Below are 23,540 nucleotides of genomic sequence, written 5' to 3'. Positions count from 1 at the left end.
GACTTTTACTAAAACTATCTGTGACAAAAAACCTTAGTCATGACTATTCAACTGGTCTGCCCCTCTTCCTGAAAAAAATTGTGTTGTGAGCCAGGATATCCCTCCCCGGGTGAACGCATTCTGGATGCTGTGGAGGGTTGTGGTGAATGCAGGCCCATGGACCGATTCAGGCAGTCCGATTCAAAACATAGAGAATCCCTCTAGGCAAAACCTTAAGTTACAAAAAGATACAAAAAACAGGAATACACATGTCCTCCAGGACAGTGAATTTCCAAGCCAAAACAAAGAAATCCAAAAGCATTTTCTAGCTAGATTTCTTACCAACTGTACAGGAGTTGAAGGGCTTGCATCCTTGATCTGTTCCCAGCAACGGTATTACACAGACAGACAAAGGCTTTCCCCCCCTCCAGATTTGAAAGTACCTTGTCCCTCATTGGTCATTTTGGGTCAGGTGCCAGCGAGGTTACCTTAGCTTCTTAACCCTTTTCTGGTGAAAGGATTTTCCTTCTGCTAGGAGTACAACTCGTAAGAACTGCACAGTCAAGGAAGGCTGACTTTTTTTACAGATTGTTTGTGAGCATACTCTTCCTCCATGCCAGGGGTAACTGGGGAACCATGGCGCTCACAGAACTTCTGGTCTTCCTCCCAAACCGCATCCCACTTAGTGCTGGTTCACATACTCACTGACAATTTGACAGTTCCCTGATGGACACTGCAGGCCTGAGGAGATATCGTCTCTTGTGTCTGCAGAACTTTGCGTGAACTTTGTGTCTGCAGAACTTCTGCAGGTGTATTTGACTACTTTGTCACGAAGCTCTTTCATTTTGACCCCATAAATGATAGGGTTGAGCATGGGAGGGATGAGGAGAAGAAGGTCAGCTAAGATGATATGAACATAGGGTGCGATGCCTTGACCAAAGTAGTGTGTAAGAATGGAGAAGAAGGTAGGGGTATAATATGTCAGCAACACACAGATGTGGGCTGTGCAAGTGTTAAGGGCTTTCTGGTGGGCTTTATGAGAGGAGATTCTGAGGACGGCCCTGATGATCAGACCATACGACAGGGCAATGAACGTCAGGTCAAACCCATTGATTACAAACATTAGCACAAAACCATATATCCTGCTGACTCTGATGTCCCCACACACCATCTTCACCATAGCTATGTACTCGCATTGTGTGTGGGGGTAAATGCGGTTGGCACAGAATGTCTGCTGACTCAGGAGCAGGGGCAGGGGCAGAATGAAGAGAACAGCTCTTATGAAACCTACAAGCCCTAGCTTAGCTATTTGTGCATTGCTGAGGATGGTGGCATATCTCAGAGGGTTACATATGGCAACGTAGCGATCGAAGGCCATTGTCACGAGGGTGGATGAGTGCATCACAGAAATCGTGTGGAGGAAGAACATCTGGGTGAGGCAGCCAGCCACAGTAATGCCTTTCAAATTGAACCAAAATATGCCCAGTGCCTTTGGCACAACAAAGGTAGGTGTGGCAATGTCTGTAAGTGCCAGCATGCAGAGCAGGAGGTACATCGGCTTCTGCAGAGTCTGTTCCTTACCTACAACAGACAGAAGCGTGACATTTCCCAACAGGCTGATAATGTAGAATGTAAAGAAAGGAATGGAAATCCAGATGTGGGCAGCCTCCAGGCCAGGGATGCCCATTAGGATGAAAGTTGAAGTGTCAGAGTGGGTGAAGTTGAAAGGTGCCATGAAGCAGTTGATGCATCGATATGACTCAGAAATGCTCAAGGTGCCTGTAAAGGGAGAAAAGCACAGCAAGGGGGTTCTTATTTGTAAAAAATAATATGGTAAATATGTTATAGTTATGAACATTCTCGGAGTCTTCTTGAGTGAGGAGTGAAGAACTACCGACGATGTCACTCCCTACTTTCCATAGATCTAGAATACGGAGGGAACCGTTTGTTTCAAAACTTGGTTTCCAGACTCGTTTGTGGGAAGATTACAGACTCCCCAAAATGGAGTCCAGAGTTATGTGGCCTGGTCACATGGCCTTTTAGAGTCATAGCATCCACTACGTATAGTCTGTCTGAAGCATTCTCAGGGAGGCTCACCAGGTGGGAGATAAGTTTCTCTAAAGGCCTATTGTTTCCCCCAAAGTCTCATTGCCCTGAATAGGCCCTTCCCAACCATCTATTGAGACTGACATCAAGTTCCCTAGTGGGCGTTACTCACTTGTAACTACATTTGAAATACAGGGAAGTCATCAAAATTCAGAACTTTTGACCAAAATCATCAATACATACAAATAGGATAACCATATTCAGAAAGTCATAACTTTTCCAATAACATCTTACATAACCCATCTTGCATAAACTGTATCATAATTATGCTATAATCATATCATCATATCACAATGAACAATATGGGGTACATTGTTACAAAATATCAAATGTTATTTCTACCAGTGAAATGCCTGAAGTTACAGAACAACAACAAAAGAAAACAAAACTGAGTAAAACTTGTGACACCCAGATTGTAGTTCTGTGGCTTGCCATGGGAAAGAGACCCTGAAACTCACCAAACACACTCTGCACCACGAAAGGTCCCAAAGTTGGCCTTGGACCAACAAACACAAAGAAAAAAATAATTTCAACAGCACTGCCCACCTGTCCACCTACATGCTGCTTTGCAACCCTGTGATGTTCCCCTCTGGTGTTATCTGGACTGGTGATCTGGTTGGTCACCCCAGTCCTTAGCTTTGGTAGCCAGCCTTACCCTGCTCAGCTGTGAGAACCCCACTCCTGGGCTGTTCACGCTCAGTCTTTGACATGTAAACTGCTCTTTGGATTATGCAACCGAATGACACTAGCCAATATCTCCTTTCCCAGACACAACCTTACTCTTGCAGTGTGCAGGTGTGCCCGCAGGGCACTCCAAGCTTATGTGAGTTTGTCAGTTTAAGAAAGAAATGGAAATGCCCCAGGCTTGTTATCCCAAGGGGAGTCTCTTACACGCTTCAAACCAAACACACTGCTTCAGGTAGAATAAACAACAAATGTATTAAGTACAAAGATAGAATTTAAGTGATATTCAGTGATTGGCAAAAAGTCAGAGTGGTTACCAAAAGAAAAGGAAATGTAAGCACACTGTCTAAACTCTCAATCCTATTAGACTGGGCAACATCTAGATTAAGGATTTTTCTCACCCCACTGAATATTGCAGTCCTTAATATACAAGTTTCCTGTGTAAACCTGGGCCAATCTCCCCTGTTGGAGTCTTGTCTTCTTCTCAGTGGGGGCAGGAGAAGGGCCCAGTATGTGTCCGCTCTGTCTGTTTTATAGCCTCAATCCATGTGCTTGGGGGGCACAAGTCCAGGCATGTCTGGGGAGCATTGCTGAGTCTCTCCAAGCAAGGTTGAGCAATTCCCTCTGTGGGGCTTCGTGCACGTGAGTCATTGCATTGGAGCTCCCTTGCTGGACAAGGGCTCTTGATGGGTTGTTTGACACCCTGCCTGGGGATTGGTCACTTTCCTTGCTGTTGCCTCTGGAGAGCTAATATCTGACTTATTCCCCAATTTACAGCATGTTTTAGTGACCACCATACAACACCATAATCATGACTCCATATTCATTAATGATACACATGTGTGGATAGAGGCATGATTGCAACAGATCATAACCTTTCCCTGATACCTTACAAGGCATGTTTTCTATGTAAAATCATGTTTATATGAAAATGAGGACTATGGCGGTTACAGGATGCTCCCCGGTGATAGAGAATGTCTCACCTCCCCCCTTAGTTTGCTCCAAGAGGGTTAGCCACCGACTAGCTCAAAGGCAGGGTGTGTTATCGCTCTCTTGGCACCCAGCCTTCAAGGCCATGAGGCGGTGTCATAAATATAAAGTGAAGGGGAAAACTCCTCTCACCTGTAAAGGGTTAAGAAGCTAAAGGTAACCTCGCTGGCACCTGACCAAAATGACCAATGAGGAGACAAGATACTTTCAAAAGCTGGGAGGAGGGAGAGGAACAAAGGGTCTCAGTCTGTCTATATGCTGGGTCTTTGCCAGGGATAGACCAGGAATGGAGTCTTAGAACTTTTAGTAAGTAATCTAGCTAGGTACGTATTAGATGATGATTTCTTTAAATGGCTGAGAAAAGAATTGTGCTGAATAGAATAACTATTCCTGTCTGTGTATCTTTTTTGTAACTTAAGGTTTTGCCTAGAGGGGTTCTCTATGTTTTGAATCTAATTACCCTGTAAGGTATCTACCATCCTGATTTTTCAGAGGTGATTTCTTTACTTCTATTTACTTCTATTTTTATTAAAAGTCTTCTTGTAAGAAAACTGAATATTTTTTCATTGTTCTCAGATCCAAGAGTTTGCGTCTGTGGTCACCTATACAAATTGGTGAGGCTTTTTATCCAACATTTCCCAGGAAAGGGGGGGGTGCAAGTGTTGGGCGGATTGTTCATTCTTCTTAAGATCCAAGGGTCTGGGTCTGTAGTCACCTAGGCAAATTGGTGAGGCTTTTTAACCAACATTTCCCAGGAAAGGGGGCGTGCAAGTGTTGGGAGGATTGTTCATTGTTCTTAAGATCCAAGGGTCTGGGTCTGTAGTCACCTAGGCAAATTGGTGAGGCTTTTTACCAAACCTTGTCCAGGAAGTGGGGTGCAAGGTTTTGGGAAGTATTTTGGGGGGAAAGACATTTCCAAACAGCTCTTCTCCAGTAACCAGTATTTGTTTGGTTGTGGTAGCAGCCAATCCAAGGACAAAGGGTGGAATATTTTGTACCTTGGGGAAGTTTTGACCTAAGCTGGTAAAGATAAGCTTAGGAGGTTTTTCATGCAGGTCCCCACATCTGTACCCTAGCGTTCAGAGTGGGGAAGGAACCTTGACAGGTGGTGTGCCTCAGTTTCCCCATTCAGACACTGCAAACCAGGTTTCTATGCTATGATCAGATTTAAATCTGTTTGCAGCTATTAACTATGAACTAGACTTACCATAAGGTTTAACATCAGTCCTCAAATTCTTATCCCAAAACTTTACATTCATACCTTTTTTTTAATCACAGATGGGTGTTTACATGTATTTTTATGCTACCACGCCGTCTGTTCAGATACTGCAGTGTGAGGTTGGTTTGTTCCTTACCCATGGTGTCCTTTGACTCTCTCCCATGTAATCAGTCAATGGCTTGTCTTTCCCTCCAGTGTTCCCGTCTGTGTGGGCTATTAATTTAATTGTGTCTCTGGAATTTTGGTGCCTCAGGGTCTGGGAAGATAGATTTTCAGGGGGATCCTGCACATTGGCTGGCTCTTTGCCACCTTTCCCTAGAGGATGGTGATCTGAGCTCCCTGGGCTGGCTGTGTTTACCCTTTGATCAGACACAACTTTTTCCCAGCAGCTTTCCCACGACTCACTAGCATGGGGGAAGACACCCCCTTCTCTGTCAGTTGGGGCATTTGTATTCTCACAGACTACCACCTGGCAACTTCCTGGTCTCAATTCTTCCGTTATCACAGGCATTGGAGCTGCAACTAGATGTAAAGAGACACAGATATTTTCCAAAAAAAGTATCAGAAATAGCGTCCTGAAAAACTGGGACCTGGATTGGAGTACCCTCCGTCACCCCTTCCTCTGTCCCTGAGAAGTACGCTGTGGTACTGCTCCCCTCCAGGAAGCCAGTTACACAGTTCCCTCTCAAAACCTGGATCACCGGCTGTCAGGGTTCCCTCCCCACCCTGAGCTCTGGGGTACAGATGTGGGGTCCCGCATGAAACACCCCCTAAGCGTATTCCTACCAGCATAGGTGAAAAATTCCCCAAAGGCACAAATCATTTCCTTGTCCTTGGATGGTATTGCTACCACCACCAAGTGATTTAGACAAAAATCCAGGAAAAAAGGGCCACTTTGAGCCTTTGTTTCCCCAAAATATTCCCCGGAAACCCCTTCACCCCTTTCCTGGGGAGGCTTGAGAAAAATATACTAGCCAATTGGTTACAAAGTGAGCACAGAGCAAACCCCTGGCTTTTTAGGACCCTGAAAATCAATCAGGTTCTTAAAAGGAGAACTTTTTTTTTTTTTTTTTTTTTAAGTAAAAGAATCACACCTGGAAAATCAGGATGGAAGGTAACTTTACAGAGTAAATAAAAAAGTAAAACACAGAGGATTCCCGACTGGGCTCAGCTTCAAAGTTACAAAAAACAAGAATAAAACTCCCTCTTAGCATATGGAAAATTCACAATCTAAAACAAAAGATAACAAAGGTATTTCCCTGCCTTTACTTACAATTTCTGTAATTTTAATGTATCATTTCAGGTATCTTTTCAGGAGATGATTTACCAGCTTGGTATCTGTCTCTCTCTGTGTCCAGAGAGGGGACACACAAAGAGAGCACAGATAAAAACTCTCCCCCCCACTCCAGATTTGAAAGTATCTTCTTCCCTTATTGGTCCAGTTGGCCAGGTGCCAACCAGGTTATCTGACCTTCTTAACCCCTTACAGGTAAAGGGACTCTGTACCTCTGGACAGGAGGGATTTTATGTTACCGCATACATCAAGGTTGTGACCCTTCCCTTTATATTTATGACACAGTCTGTGTACCTGGGTTCCCAGACGCTGATGCAGCCTTCCTTCTAGTGTCCTCGGCATTATGCCCCAAGTGACGAGTGGGGAGACATTCCTCTACCCCCACTATTCCTTCCCCAGTTTCCTCCTCTGGGCCCCCTCCTAAGACACATTTCTGTGTGCTCCATAGGAAGTGATCTTTCTTTTGTTCAGCTGCAAAACACTGCCAGTTAACAGCTGAGACAGTTTCCTTACTCACTGACAACATCTCCCCTGCCTCTGTGCCTGAGGGCATGTTGCCTAGTCTCAGCCCCCTCCCATACTTGGAAGCATCCTGCTTCCGTGTGTTACAGAGTGACAGGCATCCTCACTCACCTCAGTGGTTTCTGAGATTCCCTGCCCCTTCTCTAGGCTCTCCTCTGGGACACATTTCTCTATGCTCCCTAGACTTTGTCTCTGGTTCAGCTGTGACCTGCTGGAAGCTAACAACCTGGACAGTTCTCTTCCTGGAAGGTATTACACCCCATCCCTTCCTGATGTGATGTTTCCTCCAGCTTGAGTGCAGGAGTTGTTCTAAACCACCCTCCCGCCTGGAAGCATGTGGCTTCCCCCTGTTGCAGAAGAATCAAGGAGACTCTCTCCCATTCTATCAGCAGTTCCTGAGAACTTACCCTTTCCTTCACTGGTCCCAGGATAAAACTCACTCCTGCGGCAGGCAAATACTTTAAGCTGAGCTGCACAGAAAAAACATGAGCACGGAGCAGGTCGACGAAGAGGTGTTCCATTACTCCACAGTCCAAACACTTTCCAGACCTTCCCACACCACAAGGATTTTACCTAGTGTTATAAGGAATCTGCTTTCGCACACCCTCACAATCTCTGCCTTGTGGCCAGGTAGCACCCTGGTCTTTGGGACCACATTCCGCTGAACCAGAGAGATATGAGCTCCTGTATCCCTCTGCCTCAAGTACTCCATCCATTTGGAGAGCGTTAACATGCTCCATGTCTGGTTCTGCAGAGGCTAATCTCCTAAAACCAATATGATTGGTTTCAGTTGCTTGGGGAGTTTCTGGGGTGAGGACAGCAGAACTAACATGACCTATTGGTTGCCTGCTTCCTCCTAGCACAGGCCATTTATTCCTCAAGTGATCAGTGGAATTACACTGACAGCACCTTTTGAGCTCTTCTGCTTTTACAGGAGATTTGGGATGGGGGTTAGAGGAATGTTTTTGGCTAAGAGAATGTTTAGGCTCCCATCCCCCTACTGTCTTCCCAGGGGCAAAATGGGACACTCCCTTCCCACCAGTTGTCAACCCCTCTTTCTGTGGCCTGCCCTCAATAGACACCTGCGTCTAATCGAAGTCATCAGCTAAAAAAGCCATCTCAGCCCCAGACTTTACATCTTTGTCCCACAGACACTGCTTTACTTCAGCCGTACTTAGTAAATGCTCTTGAGCAACAAGTCCAAGTATTTCTTCAAAACTTGCCACCTCTTTACCCCTCACCCATTTTCTCATCCTCTCCAGAAACAGTGATGCGGGGGCTCAGAGGGAGCAGACTCCTCTCCCGCCTTGAAAAAAATGTTATCCTATTTGTTTTGAAGGTTTAAGCCTGTGAGTTTGAGATATCAGCAACTTTTCTGTCAGTTCTTCTTGGGTCCTAAGAAGCTCACCCATCCTTAGAGGCCACAGGAGAGCTCCACATGAAGTCACTGGAGACTCAGTGCTGATTTAAATCAGGGCATTTATTTAAGTCACTACATGTGGATTTAGGGGGAACTCCTGGATCTGTTGGTAATTTGGCCTTTGATCTCAAAGGGGACCAGATTCACCCTGAGTGTTTAACTTTTGGCTGCCGGCTGTGAAAATCTCGGCTTTGGGTCCTGCTGCATTAAGTGCGATTCTGTTAGGGTGCTGAAAGAGTCTGAAGGACACCCTTCATGTTTCCTGAAACCCTTCATGTTTCCCTTCAGTTCATGGGGTGCTCTGAGACCGGGAATGAAAGTTGGGAATTTCAAAACACAGGGGCCCTGATTTTGCTCTCAGAGAGGACAGTGTCAATCTGGAGTGACCCAGTGAAGACAGAATGTGAAAGCAGAATATAGCCAGTGTGTGGCCCATTCTCGTTGTGAACTCTCTGGTTCACAGGTACCCACTGCAGAGGCTTTGGCTGCATTTCCTAACAGGGCAGTGACATTGCTGAACTGGAAAACTTGAGCGAACCAGAGGAAAAGCCACACAGCAGAAAAAAAAAAAAAAAAAAAAAAGAAGTTACTGAGACAGATAGAAGGAAACAGTAAGAGAAAAGGAACTAAATTTAAAACACAATATTTGTCTAAACTCTTTCCAATACATTTATAGTTCCAATTTGACCAGGTAAATCCCTTGGTGTTTCCGAGAGTACTAAAAACTCAGCACTAACCTTAATGCAGAAACAGGCAAGTCACCGCAATCCTGCTCAGCAGAGAAAGGTAATCTCCTTATGGCTACTGCAAGGCAGAGGCTTGAGAATCAGTGTGTGAATGTCACATGGCTGACACTTCACATGCTGCACAGCGACCTTTATGATCCCCCTGAACACTCCCCGCGAACTGTCAGGTTGCCCAGGACTCCCATAGAATTCCCTTGACTCTGTGAGCAACGGGAAAAACAGAAAATAGACCGTAGAGAACTTCAGCCTAAGAGCCCCCCTGGGAGTGAAGAAATGATCTGCCAATAACAGGGGCTCAGATTTACAGAGCAAAATGCAGTTTGCGAACGGTTCAGTGCAGCACATGGTGATAGATTTCTTTCCTGTGTGTAGTGCACTTCCACCTGCACTCACTGGGAACGCTGCCACAAGATTGGGGGCCAAAAACACATTTCACTTGATGGTAGCATTGTACCACTGCACAGCACCCATGCAGCTGTAATAGCCATTCCCTTCGCCTCTGAAAAATCAGTGCCACCCTGTCGCAGGCAAATTACATGATCCTGAAATAATGCAAGCTGAAATGCGTGTAAAAGGCTTTCTTCTCATAGGATTCTGACATCAATGGTAGTTGCCAGTGGCCCTTGGGAGGTGCTAACTTGTTTTATGTCTGACAGCTACCAACTGTTGTAATGGTTAATCTACTCTCTGCATCAGGGAGGCATCACATTTCACTTCTTTGTTGACCTTTCACAGATTGGTGCAGAAATGGGTTATGATATCCTGGGTCAGAGCTAGTCCAACTGGACTTCTCCACTGACTGCGTGATTACTTCCTCTCTTCCCGTACTAAAATGACCGTGCTTCGGTGAGAACATGGGTGAGAACATGGTGGTACAGGAATCAAAGAACTGCTACATGTGGCTCTCCTGTTTGGGCTACTGTCCCTAGCCCCATACTTGCGTCATAGATGCCTTGCGGCCAAATTTGAGGTCCAGAGGGTATAAGACGGATGGGTTGTCACCCCTGGGGTGCAGTCTGGGAGCCATGAGAACTGCTGCACCCCTCTAACCACCCAACTGAGCTGGCCCTGTTTCACACTGCTTTGCTGGAGATTCAGTCTCTCCAGGCCCTGTGATCACCAACACTAGAGCAGATGGTGCCACACACTCAAACAGAGCTACCTGAGAGTTTAGCGAATCTCCTAAGTATAAACAGCAGACCCCACCCGATTTCTCCATTTTGTTTCCAATTTTTGTTGAAAGTTATATACATAACTTCAGACATTTCACTGGTGGAAAGAACCACCGATCTTTGCACCTCAGCTGCTTCAATCTCCTACCATATCCTGGACCCGCTGTCTGAATTCTCCTCCCCATCCCAGGCTGCCTTGCTTCCAACATCATACTTGTTGCCAGTGTCTTCTCCATACACCTCAGTCACCTGTGGATTCCACAACCTCCGAGCTGCCCCACGCTCCCCACAACTCTTCTTCTGCAGGGGGTGAGATGACTCCCATCAAACCGGCTCCCTTGGCAGGGTGGAGTGACATACTGGTCAGAAATCTACACACAGGTCGCAAATGCTGAGGAACCTATGCTGCTTCTCTTATTACACTGATACACAGTACATGGTGTTTCAAGGACTGCTGCTCAGGAAAAACTCACAGGCTGAGAATTATGCACATTATATAATGAGAGCGGGCAACTCTGGGACATGTGAGGGCCTAGATCAATACAGCTGCCACATGCAGGAACCACTGGTAGCTGACTGACACAGTGGGCCAGTGTGAGACAGATGTTAAACCCAGGATGCTCTGGGAGGATTTGCTAGCCAGCTCTGTTAGTTATGAATGGTGAGGGTTGTACATTCATCCTTAGTGCAAAGATTTTATGGGGTGTGTGAAGGTTCCTTCCACACTCTGAACGCTAGGGTACAGATGTGGGGACCTGCATGAAAACCTCCTAAGCTTACTTTTACCAGCTTAGATTAAAACTTCCCCAAGGTACAAAATTATTTTACCCTTGGATTTCCACTGTCACCACCAAACTTTATCTGGGTTTACTGGGAAACATAGTTTGGACATGTCTTTCCCCCCCAAATCCTCCCAACCCTTGCACCCCACTTCCTGGGAAGGTTTGGTAAAAATCCTCACCAATTTGAATAGGTGACCACAGACCCAAACCCTGGGATCTTAGAACAATGAAAAAACATTCAGTTTTCTTACAAGAAGACTTTTAATAGAAGTAAAGGAATCACCTCTGTAAAATCGGAATGGTAGAAACCTTACAGGGTAATTAGATTCAAAACATAGAGAATCCCTCTAGGTAAAACATTAAGTTAAAAAAAAAAACACACAGACAGGAATAGTCATTCTATTCAGCACAACTCTTTTCTCATCCATTTAAAGAAATCATTATCTAACACATACCGAGGTAGATTACGTTCTAAAAGTTCTAAGATTCCATTCCTGTTCTATCCCTGGCAAAAGCAGCATACAGACAGACCCAGACCCTTTGTTTATCTCCCTCCTGCCAGCTTTTGAAAGTATCTTGTCTCCTCATTGATCATTTTGGTCAGGTGCCAGCGAGGTTATCTTTAGCTTCTTAACCCTTTACAGGTGAGAGGATTTTTCCTCTGTCCAGGAGGGATTTTAAAGGCGTTTACCCTTCCCTTTATATTTATGACAGGGCGAAGTTATTATTTTTCTCACCTAAAACTTTTTTGCATGCAGCGCCTTATGGGATCCCTCAGGTTCATGAAATACACACCGAGTGCACATTTTCCAAGGCAGAGCTGTCACCTGAGAATTATGGTGAAATTCAACATACTCATGAATAGAAAATTGTTCTAATGCTTAATTAACTCACACCATTTAAAATGTACACTTTATTTCCAATCAGAAATTCTTTAACTCCAATTTCCAGATATTGGATTGTGTTACACCTCTCAGAGTAACAGCCATGTTAGTCTGTCTCTGCAAAAAGAAAAGGAGGACTGTGGCATCTTAGAGACTAACAAATTTATTTGAGCATAAGCTTTTGTGAGCTACAGCTCCCTTCATCGCAAAAGCTTATAGCTAAACCTTATGTTCAAATGAATTTGTTAGTCTCTGAGGTGTCACAAGTCCTCCTTTTCTTTTTGCTGTTACACTTCAGTATGCTAGCCTGAAAAGCCTATTATTCAATACTAGTTCACAGTGTATATCGTTTCCGACAGTTATCAAGTCACCCCTTAACCATCTTGATTAAACTAAACAGATTCAAATCTTTGAATCTATCACAATAAGGCATGTTTTCTAATTTGTACTAATTCTTGTGACCCCTCTCTGAAAACCCTTCCGTAGATAAACATCCAGTTTTAACTGGGGACACCACAACTAGACAGAGGATTCAAGAAGCAGCCACACCAGTGCCAAATACAAAGGTAAAGTAACTTCTCTAACTCTCCTTGAGATTCCAGTTTTTACCATCCAAGGACCACATTGGCTCTTTCGGCCACAAGGCCACACTGGAAATTCATGTTTAGCTAATTATTCCTTCTTACAGATTGCTCTGAATCAGTGACCTGTCTTCTTTATTATTTACAATCCCCCAATTTTTTGTCATCTGCAAACGTCATTGAGATTCAGGCATGAGAAGGGTTAGCAGCTGAGTTGCTGACACATGTTTCTTCTTACATTTGTCTGTTAACATTTGTAACTTATGCCTCAGACAAAGCTGGGTGCCTGCAAGAAAGTGTCTCACCAAAAGAAACAAGGAAGGTGTCAGGCTTCCCTCCCCACTCTGAATTCTTAGGTACAGTTGTGGGGACCAGCATGAAAGCCCCCCTAAGCTTATTTTAGATTAAAACCTGGTACGCTGCCAATACCAAGCAATTTAACAAAGAATCAGGGAAGATCCCACTTGGAGACGTCTTTCCCCAAAATATCCCCCCAAGCCCTTACACCCCCTTTCCGGGGAGGCTTGAGAATAAACAAGATGAGCACAACCCAGCCTTGATTTTTAAGACCCAAAAAAACCCATCAGATTCTTAAAAAACAGAACTTTATTAGAAGAACAAAAGCAGATAAGAGAACAACTCTGTAAGATCAGAATGGAAAATAATCTCACAGACAGTCAGATTCAAAACATAGAGAATCCCTCTATGCAAAACCTTAAGTTACAAAATGACACAAAAACAGGAATATAATTCCTCCAGCACAGCGAATTTCACAAGCCAAGACAAAGAAAACCTAAGCCTTGGAAACAAGCAGGGAGAACTGGAGGTCCTGGTGATGTCAAGGAACTATGGCGTGATTGGAATAAGAGAGACTTGGTGGGATAACTCACGTGACTGGAGTACTGTCATGGATGGTTATAAACTGTTCAGGAAGGACAGGCAGGGCAGAAAAGGTGGGGGAGTAGCACTGTATGTAAGGGAGCAGTATGACTGCTCAAAGCTCCGGTACGAAACTGGAGAAAAACCTGAGTGTCTCTGGATTAAGTTTAGAAGTGTGTGCAACAAGAGTGATGTAGTGGTGGGAGTCTGCTATAGACCACCGGACCAGGGGGATGAGGTAGATGAGGCTTTCTTCCAGCAGTTCACGGAAGCTACTAGATTGCATGCCCTGATTCTCATGGGTGACTTTAATTTTCCTGATATCTGCTGGGAGAGCAATACAGCGGTGCATAGACAATCCAGGAAGTTTTTGGAAAGCGTAGGGGACAATTTCCTGGCGCAAGTGCTAGAGGAGCCAACTGGGGGGGGCGCTTTTCTTGACCTGCTGCTCACAAACCGGGTAGAATTAGTGGGGGAAGCAAAAGTGGATGGGGATCTGGGAGGCAGTGACCATGAGTTGGTTGAGTTCAGGATCCTGATACAGTGAAGAAAGGTAAGCAGCAGGATACGGACCCTGGACTTCAGGAAAGCAGACTTCGACTCCCTCAGGGAACGGATGGCCAGGATCCCCTGGGGGACTAACTTGAAGGGGAAAGGAGTCCAGGAGAGCTGGCTGTATTTCAAGGAATCCCTGTTGAGGTTACAGGGACAAACCATCCCGATGAGTCAAAAGAATAGTAAATATGGCAGGTGACCAGCTTGGCTTAATGGTGAAATCCTAGCGGATCTTAAACGTAAAAAAGACGCTTACAAGAAGTGTAAGGTTGGACATATGACCAGGGAAGAGTATAAAAATATTGCTCGGGCATGTAGGAATGATATCAGGAGGGCCAAATTGCACCTGGAGCTGCAGCTAGCGAGAGATGTCAAGAGTAACAAGAAGGGTTTCTTCAGGTATGTTGGCAACAAGAAGAAAGCCAAGGAAAGTGTGGGCCCCTTACTGAACGAGGGAGGCAACCTAGTGACAGAGGATGTGGAAAAAGCTAATGTACTCAATGCTTTTTTTGCCTCTGTCTTCACTAACAAGGTCAGCTCCCAGACTGCTGCGCTGGGCATCACAAAATGGGAAAGAGATGGCCAGCCCTCTGTGGAGCTAGAGGTGGTTAGGGACTATTTAAAAAAGCTGGACGTGCACAAGTCCATGGGGCCGGACGAGTTGCATCCGAGAGTTCTGAAGGAATTGGCGGCTGTGATTGCAGAGCCATTGGCCATTATCTTTGAAAACTCGTGGCGAACCGGGGAAGTCCCGGATGACTGGAAAAAGGCTAATGTAGTGCCAATCTTTAAAAAAGGGAAGAAGGAGGATCCTGGGAACTACAGGCCAGTCAGCCTCACCTCAGTCCCTGGAAAAATCATGGAGCAGGTCCTCAAAGAATCAATCCTGATGCACTTGCATGAGAGGAAAGTGATCAGGAACAGCCAGCATGGATTCACCAAGGGAAGGTCATGCCTGACTTATCTAATCGCCTTTTATGATGAGATAACTGATTCTGTGGATGAAGGGAAAGCAGTGGATGTATTGTTTCTTGACTTTAGCAAAGCTTTTGACACGGTCTCCCACAGTATTCTTGTCAGCAAGTTAAGGAAGTATGGGCTGGATGAATGCACTATAAGGTGGGTAGAAAGCTGGCTAGATTGTCGGGCTCAACGGGTAGTGATCAATGGCTCCATGTCTAGTTGGCAGCCGGTATCAAGTGGAGGGCCCCAAGGGTCGGTCCTGGGGCCGGTTTTGTTCAATATCTTCATAAATGATCTGGAGGATGGTGTGGATTGCACTCTCAGCAAATTTGCGGATGATACTAAACTGGGAGGAGTGGTAGATATGCTGGAGGGGAGGGATAGGATACAGAAGGACCTAGACAAAATGGAGGATTGGGCCAAAAGAAATCTGATGAGGTTCAATAAGGATAAGTGCAGGGTCCTGCACTTAGGATTGAAGAATCCAATGCACCGCTACAGACTAGGGACCGAATGGCTAGACAGCTGTTCTGCGGAAAAGGACCTACGGGTGACAGTGGACGAGAAGCTGGATATGAGTCAGCAGTGTGCCCTTGTTGCCAAGAAGGCCAATGGCATTTTGGGATGTATCAGTAGGGGCATAGCGAGGAGATCGAGGGATGTGATCGTTCCCCTCTATTCAACATTGGTGAGGCCTCATCTGGAGTACTGTGTGCAGTTTTTGGGTCCCACACTATAAGAAGGATGTGGATAAACTGGAGAGAGTCCAGCGAAGGGCAACAAAAATGATTAGGGGTCTAGAACACATGACTTATTAGGAGAGGCTGAGGGAGCTGGGATTGTTTAGCCTGCAGAAGAGAAGAATGAGGGGGGATTTGATAGCTCCTTTCAACTACCTGAAAGGGGGTTCCAAAGAGGATGGCTCTAGACTGTTCTCAATGGTAGCAGATGACAGAACGAGGAGTAATGGTCTCAAGTTGCAGTGGGGGAGGTTTAGATTGGATATTAGGAAAAACTTTTTCACTAAGAGGGTGGTGAAGCACTGGAATGCGTTACCTAGGGAGGTGGTAGAATCTCCTTCCTTAGAGGTGTTTAAGGTCAGGTTTGACAACGCCCTGGCTGGGATGATTTAACTGGGAATTGGTCCTGCTTCGAGCAGGGGGTTGGACTAGATGACCTTCAGGGGTCCCTTCCAACCCTGATATTCTATGATTCTAATGCATTTTCTAGCTAGATTACTTACTAACTTTACAGGAGTTGGAGGGCTTGCATCCTTGATCTGTTCCCAGCAAAGGTATCACACAGACAGACCAAAGCCTTTCCCCCCCTACAAGTTTGAAAGTATCTTGTCCCCTCATTGGTCATTTTGGGTCAGGTGCCAGCCAGGTTACCTGAGCTTCTTAACCCTTTACAGGTAAAAGGACTTTGCCTCTGGCCTCTGGCAGAGAGATGAGGGGAGCTTCTTAACCCTTTACAGGGATAAGGGAGATAAGGGAGCTTCTTAACCCTTTACAGGTAAAAGGACTTTGCCTCTGGCCCAGTTTGACACCCTGCCTGGGGATTGGTCACTTTCCTTGCTGTTGCCTCTGGAGAGCTAATATCTGACTTATTCCCCAATTTACAGCATGTTTTAGTGACCACCATGCAACACCATAATCATAACTCCATATTCATTAATGATACACATGTATGGATAGAGGCATGATTTCAACAGATCATAACCTTTCCCTGATACCTTACAAGGCATGTTTTCTATGTAAAATCATGTTTATATGAAAATGAGGACTATGGCGGTTACAGGATGCTCCCCGGTGATAGAGAATGTCTCACCTCCCGCCTTAGTTTGCTACATGAGGGTTAGCCACCGACTAGCTCAAAGGCAGGGTGTGTTATCGCTCTCTTGGCACCCAGCCTTCAAGGCCATGAGGCGGTGTCATAAATATAAAGTGAAGGGGAAAACTCCTCTCACCTGTAAAGGGTTAAGAAGCTAAAGGTAACCTCGCTGGCACCTGACCAAAATGACCAATGAGGAGACAAGATACTTTCAAAAGCTGGGAGGAGGGAGAGGAACAAAGGGTCTCAGTCTGTCTATATGCTGGGTCTTTGCCAGGGATAGACCAGGAATGGAGTCTTAGAACTTTTAGTGAGTAATCTAGCTTGGTACGTATTAGATGATGATTTCTTTAAATGGCTGAGAAAAGAATTGTGCTGAATAGAATAACTATTCCTGTCTGTGTATCTTTTTTGTAACTTAAGGTTTTGCCTAGAGGGGTTCTCTATGTTTTGAATCTAATTACCCTGTAAGGTATCTACCATCCTGATTTTACAGAGGTGATTTCTTTACTTCTATTTACTTCTATTTTTATTAAAAGTCTCCTTGTAAGAAAACTGAATATTTTTCCATTGTTCTCAGATCCAAGGGTTTGGGTCTCTGGTCACCTATACAACTTGGTGAGGCTTTTTAACCAACATTTCCCAGGAAAGGGGGGGTGCAAGTGTTGGGAGGATTGCTCATTGTTCTTAAGATCCAAGGGTCTGGGTCTGTAGTCACCTAGGCAAATTGGTGAGGCTTTTTACCAAACCTTGTCCAGGAAGTGGGGTGCAAGGTTTTGGGAAGTATTTTGGGGGGAAAGACATTTCCAAACAGCTCTTCTCCAGTAACCAGTATTTGTTTGGTTGTGGTAGCAGCCAATCCAAGGACAAAGGGTGGAATATTTTGTACCTTGGGGAAGTTTTGACCTAAGCTGGTAAAGATAAGCTTAGGAGGTTTTTCATGCAGGTCCTCACATCTGTACCCTAGCGTTCAGAGTGTGGAAGGAACCTTGACAGGTGGTGTGCCTCAGTTTCCCCATTCAGACACTGCAAACCAGGTTTCTATGCTATGATCAGATTTAAATCTGTTTGCAGCTATTAACTATGAACTAGACTTACCATAAGGTAATTTAATTAATTTATTTGTGTCTCTGGAATTTTGGTGCCTCAGGGTCTGGGAAGATAGTTTTTCAGGGGGATCCTGCACATTGGCTGGCTCTTTGCCACCTTTCCCTAGAGGATGGTGATCTGAGCTCCCTGGGCTGGCTGTGTTTACCCTTTGATCAGACACAACTTTTTCCCAGCAGCTTTCCCACGACTCACTAGCATGGGGGAAGACACCCCCTTCTCTGTCAGTTGGGGCATTTGTATTCTCACAGACTACCACCTGGCAACTTCCTGGTCTCAATTCTTCCATTATCACAGGCATTGGAGCTGCAACTAGATGTAAAGAGACACAGATATTTTCCAAAAAAAGTATCAGAAATAGCGTCCTGAAAAACTGGGACCTGGATTGGGGTACCCTCCGTCACCCCTTCCTCTGTCCCTGAGAAGTAAGCTGTGGGACTGCTCCCCTCCAGGAAGCCAGTTACACAGTTCCCTCTCAAAACCTGGGTCACCGGCTGTCAGGGTTCCCTCCCCACCCTGAGCTCTGGGGTACAGATGTGGGGTCCCGCATGAAACACCCCCTAAGCGTATTTCTACCAGCATAGGTGAAAAATTCCCCAAAGGCACAAATCATTTCCTTGTCCTTGGATGGTATTGCTACCACCCCCAAGTGATTTAGACAAAAATCCAGGAAAAAAGGGCCACTTTGAGCCCTTGTTTCCCCAAAATATTCCCCGGAAACCCCTTCACCCCTTTCCTGGGGAGGCTTGAGAAAAATATACTAGCCAATTGGTTACAAAGTGAGCACAGAGCAAACCCCTGGCTTTTTAGGACCCTGAAAATCAATCAGATTCTTAAAAGGAGAACTTTTTTTTTTTTTTTTTTTTTAAGTAAAAGAATCACACCTGGAAAATCAGGATGGAAGGTAACTTTACAGAGTAAATAAAAAAGTAAAACACAGAGGATTCCCGACTGGGCTCAGCTTCAAAGTTACAAAAAACAAGAATAAAACTCCCTCTTAGCATATGTAAAATTCACAATCTAAAACAAAAGATAACAAAGATATTTCCCTGCCTTTACTTACAATTTCTGTAATTGTAATGTATCATTTCAGGTATCTTTTCAGGAGATGATTTACCAGCTTGGTCTCTGTCTCTCTCTGTGTCCAGAGAGGGGACACACAAAGAGAGCACAGATAAAAACTCTTCCCCCCACTCCAGATTTGAAAGTATCTTCTTCCCTTATTGGTCCAGTTGGCCAGGTGCCAACCAGGTTATCTGACCTTCTTAACCCCTTACAGGTAAAGGGACTCTGTACCTCTGGACAGGAGGGATTTTATGTTACCGCATACATCAAGGTTGTGACCCTTCCCTTTATATTTATGACACAGTCTGTGTACCTGGATTCCCAGATGCTGATGCAGCCTTCCTTCTAGTGTCCTCGGCATTATGCCCCAAGTGACGAGTGGGGAGACATTCCTCTACCCCCACTATTCCTTCCCCAGTTTCCTCCTCTGGGCCCCCTCCTAAGACACATTTCTGTGTGCTCCATAGGAAGTGATCTTTCTTTTGTTCAGCTGCAAAACTCTGCCAGTTAACAGCTGAGACAGTTTCCTTACTCACTGACAACATCTCCCCTGCCTCTGTGCCTGAGGGCATGTTGCCTAGTCTCAGCCCCCTCCCATACTTGGAAGCATCCTGCTTCCCTGTGTTACAGAGTGACAGGCATCCTCACTCACCTCAGTGGTTTCTGAGATTCCCTGCCCCTTCTCTAGGCTCTCCTCTGGGACACATTTCTCTATGCTCCCTAGACTTTGTCTCTGGTTCAGCTGTGACCTGCTGGAAGCTAACAACCTGGACAGTTCTCTTCCTGGAAGGTATTACACCCCATCCCTTCCTGATGTGATGTTTCCTCCAGCTTGAGTGCAGGAGTTGTTCTAAACCACCCTCCCGCCTGGAAGCATGTGGCTTCCCCCTGTTGCAGAAGAATCAAGGAGACTCTCTCCCATTCTATCAGCAGTTCCTGAGAACTTACCCTTTCCTTCACTGGTCCCAGGATAAAACTCACACCTGCGGCAGGCAAATACTTTAAGCTGAGCTGCACAGAAAAAACATGAGCACGGAGCAGGTCGACAAAGAGGTGTTCCATTACTCCACAGTCCAAACACTTTCCAGACCTTCCCACACCACAAGGATTTTACCTAGTGGTATAAGGAATCTGCTTTCGCCCACCCTCACAATCTCTGCCGTGTGGCCAGGTAGCACCCTGGGCTTTGGGACCACATTCCGCTGAACCAGAGAGATATGAGCTCCTGTATCCCTCTGCCTCAAGTACTCCATCCATTTGGAGAGCGTTAACATGCTCCATGTCTGGTTCTGCAGAGGCTAATCTCCTAAAACCAATATGATTGGTTTCAGTTGCTTGGGGAGTTTCTGGGGTGAGGACAGCAGAACTAACATGACCTATTGGTTGCCTGCTTCCTCCTAGCACAGGCCATTTATTCCTCAAGTGATCAGTGGAATTACACTGACAGCACCTTTTGAGCTCTTCTGCTTTTACAGGAGATTTGGGATGGGGGTTAGAGGAATGTTTTTGGCTAAGAGAATGTTTAGGCTCCCATCCCCCTACTGTCTTCCGAGGGGCAAAATGGGACACTCCCTTCCCACCAGTTGTCAACCCCTCTTTCTGTGGCCTGCCCTCAATAGACACCTGAGTCTAATCGAAGTCATCAGCTAAAAAAGCCATCTCAGCCCCAGACTTTACATCTTTGTCCCACAGACACTGCTTTACTTCAGCCGTACTTAGTAAATGCTCTTGAGCAACAAGTCCAAGTATTTCTTCAAAACTTGCCACCTCTTTACCCCTCACCCATTTTCTCATCCTCTCCAGAAACAGAGATGCGGGGGCTCAGAGGGAGCAGACTCCTCTCCCCCCTTGAAAAAAATGTTATCCTATTTGTTTTGAAGGTTTAAGCCTGTGAGTTTGAGATATCAGCAACTTTTCTGTCAGTTCTTCTTGGGTCCTAAGAAGCTCACCCATCCTTAGAGGCCACAGGAGAGCTCCACATGAAGTCACTGGAGACTCAGTGCTGATTTAAATCAGGGCATTTATTTAAGTCACTACATGTGGATTTAGGGGGAACTCCTGGATCTGTTGGTAATTTGGCCTTTGATCTCAAAGGGGACCAGATTCACCCTGAGTGTTTAACTTTTGGCTCCCGGCTGTGAAAATCATGGGTTTGGGTCCTGCTGCAGAAAGTGCGATTCTGTTAGGGTGCTGAAAGAGTCTGAAGGAAACCCCCAGTTCATGAGGTGCTCTGAGACCGGGAATGAAAGTTGGGAATTTCAAAACACAGGGGCCCTGATTTTGCTCTCAGAGAGGACAGTGTCAATCTGGAGTGACCCAGTGAAGACAGAATGTGAAAGCAGAATATAGCCAGTGTGTGGCCCATTCTCGTTGTGAACTCTCTGGTTCACAGGTACCCACTGCAGAGGCTTTGGCTGCATTTCCTAACAGGGCAGTGACATTGCTGAACTGGAAAACTTGAGCGAACCAGAGGAAAAGCCACACAGCAGAAAAAAAAAAAAAAAAAAAAAAAGGAAGTTACTGAGACAGATAGAAGGAAACAGTAAGAGAAAAGGAACTAAATTTAAAACACAATATTTGTCTAAACTCTTTCCAATACATTTATAGTTCCAATTTGACCAGGTAAATCCCTTGGTGTTTCCGAGAGTACTAAAAACTCAGCACTAACCTTAATGCAGAAACAGGCAAGTCACCGCAATCCTGCTCAGCAGAGAAAGGTAATCTCCTTATGGCTACTGCAAGGCAGAGGCTTGAGAATCATCAGTGTGTGAATGTCACATGGCTGACACTTCACATGCTGCACAGCGACCTTTATGATCCCTCTGAACACTCCCCGTGAACTGTCAGGTTGCCCAGGACTCCCATAGAATTCCCTGGACTCTGTGAGCAGCGGGAAAAGCAGAAAATAGACCGTAGAGAACTTCAGCCTAAGAGCCCCCCTGGGAGTGAAGAAATGATCTGCCAATAACAGGGGCTCAGTTTTACAGAGCAAAATGCAGTTTGCGAACGGTTCAGTGCAGCACATGGTGATAGATTTCTTTCCTGTGTGTAGTGCACTTCCACCTGCACTCACTGGGAACGCTGCCACAAGATTGGGGGCCAAAAACACATTTCACTTGATGGTAGCATTGTACCACTGCACAGCACCCATGCAGCTGTAATAGCCATTCCCTTCGCCTCTGAAAAATCAGTGCCACCCTGTCGCAGGCAAATTACATGATCCTGAATTAATGCAAGCTGAAATGCGTGTAAAAGGCTTTCTTCTCATAGGATTCTGACATCAATGGTAGTTGCCAGTGGCCCTTGGGAGGTGCTAACTTGTTTTATGTCTGACAGCTACCAACTGTTTGAATGGTTAATCTACTCTCTGCATCAGGGAGGCATCACATTTCACTTCTTTGTTGACCTTTCACAGATTGGTGTAGAAATGGGTTATGATATCCTGGGTCAGAGCTAGTCCAACGGGACTTCTCCACTGACTGTGTGATTACCTCCTCTCTTCCCGTACTAAAATGACCGTGCTTCGGTGAGAACATGGGTGAGAACATGGTGGTACAGGAATCAAAGAACTGCTACATGTGGCTCTCCTGTTTGGGCTACTGTCCCTAGCCCCATACTTGCGTCATAGATGCCTTGCGGCCAAATTTGAGGTCCAGAGGGTATAAGACGGATGGGTTGTCACCCCTGGGGTGCAGTCTGGGAACCATGAGAACTGCTGCACCCCTCTAACCACCCAACTGAGCTGGCCCTGTTTCACACTGCTTTGCTGGAGATTCAGTCTCTCCAGGCCCTGTGATCACCAACACTAGAGCAGATGGTGCCACACAATGAAACAGAGCTACCTGAGAGTTTAGCGAATCTCCTAAGTATAAACAGCAGACCCCAGCCGATTTCTCGGGTTTTTTTCCAATTTTTGTTGAAAGTTATATACATAACTTCAGACATTTCACTGGTGGAAAGAACCACCGATCTTTGCACCTCAGCTGCTTCAATCTCCCACCATATCCTGGACCTGCTGTCTGAACTCTCCTTCCCCATCCCAGGCTGCCTTGCTTCCAACATCATGCTGGTTGCCAGTGTCATCTCCATACACCTCAGTCACCTGTGGATTCCACAACCTCCGAGCTGCCCCACGCTCCCCACAACTCTTCTTCTGCAGGGGGTGAGATGACTCCCATCAAACCGGCTCCTTTGGCAGGGAGGAGTGACATACTGGTCAGAAATCTACACACAGGTCGCAAATGCTGAGGAACCTATGCTGCTTCTCTTATTACACCGATACACAGTACATGGTGCTTCAAGGACTGCTGCTCAGGAAAAACTCACAGGCTGAGAATTATGCACATTATATAATGAGAGCGGGCAACTCTGGGACATGTGAGGGCCTAGATCAATACAGCTGCCACATGCAGGAACCACCGGTAGCTGACTGACACAGTGGGCCAGTGTGAGACAGATGTTCAACCCAGGATGCTCTGGGACGATTTGCTAGCCAGCTCTGTTAGTTATGAATGGTGAGGGTTGTACATTCATCCTTAGTGCAAAGATTTTATGGGGTGTGTGAAGGTTCCTTCCACACTCTGAACTCTAGGGTACAGATGTGGGGACCTGCATGAAAACCTCCTAAGCTTACTTTTACCAGCTTAGATTAAAACTTCCCCAAGGTACAACATTATTTTACCCTTGGATTTCCACTGCCACCACCAAACTTTATCTGGGTTTACTGGGAAACATAGTTTGGACATGTCTTTCCCCCCCA

At 45.7% G+C, this 23,540-nt stretch overlaps 1 protein-coding gene across 1 annotated transcript; it reads right to left on the bottom strand.

The window, feature by feature from the left end:
- Positions 1–661: 661 nt before the first annotated feature.
- LOC140917489 (olfactory receptor 52P1-like) lies at positions 662–18,005 on the bottom strand. Its single transcript, XM_073360505.1, has 3 exons — positions 17,883–18,005; position 17,572; positions 662–1,758 (listed from the first exon to the last, which is right to left on the bottom strand). The coding sequence occupies exons 1-3, from the start codon at positions 18,003–18,005 to the stop codon at positions 662–664; spliced, it is 1,221 nt and encodes a 406-aa protein (XP_073216606.1).
- Positions 18,006–23,540: the final 5,535 nt, after the last annotated feature.

This window comes from Lepidochelys kempii, chromosome 1, assembly GCF_965140265.1.
Source record: "Lepidochelys kempii isolate rLepKem1 chromosome 1, rLepKem1.hap2, whole genome shotgun sequence".
In the NCBI taxonomy this organism is placed as follows: domain Eukaryota; kingdom Metazoa; phylum Chordata; order Testudines; family Cheloniidae; genus Lepidochelys; species Lepidochelys kempii.
The sequence above is the reverse complement of the archived record's forward strand: the minus strand, read 5'-3'. Positions and strand labels throughout refer to the sequence as shown.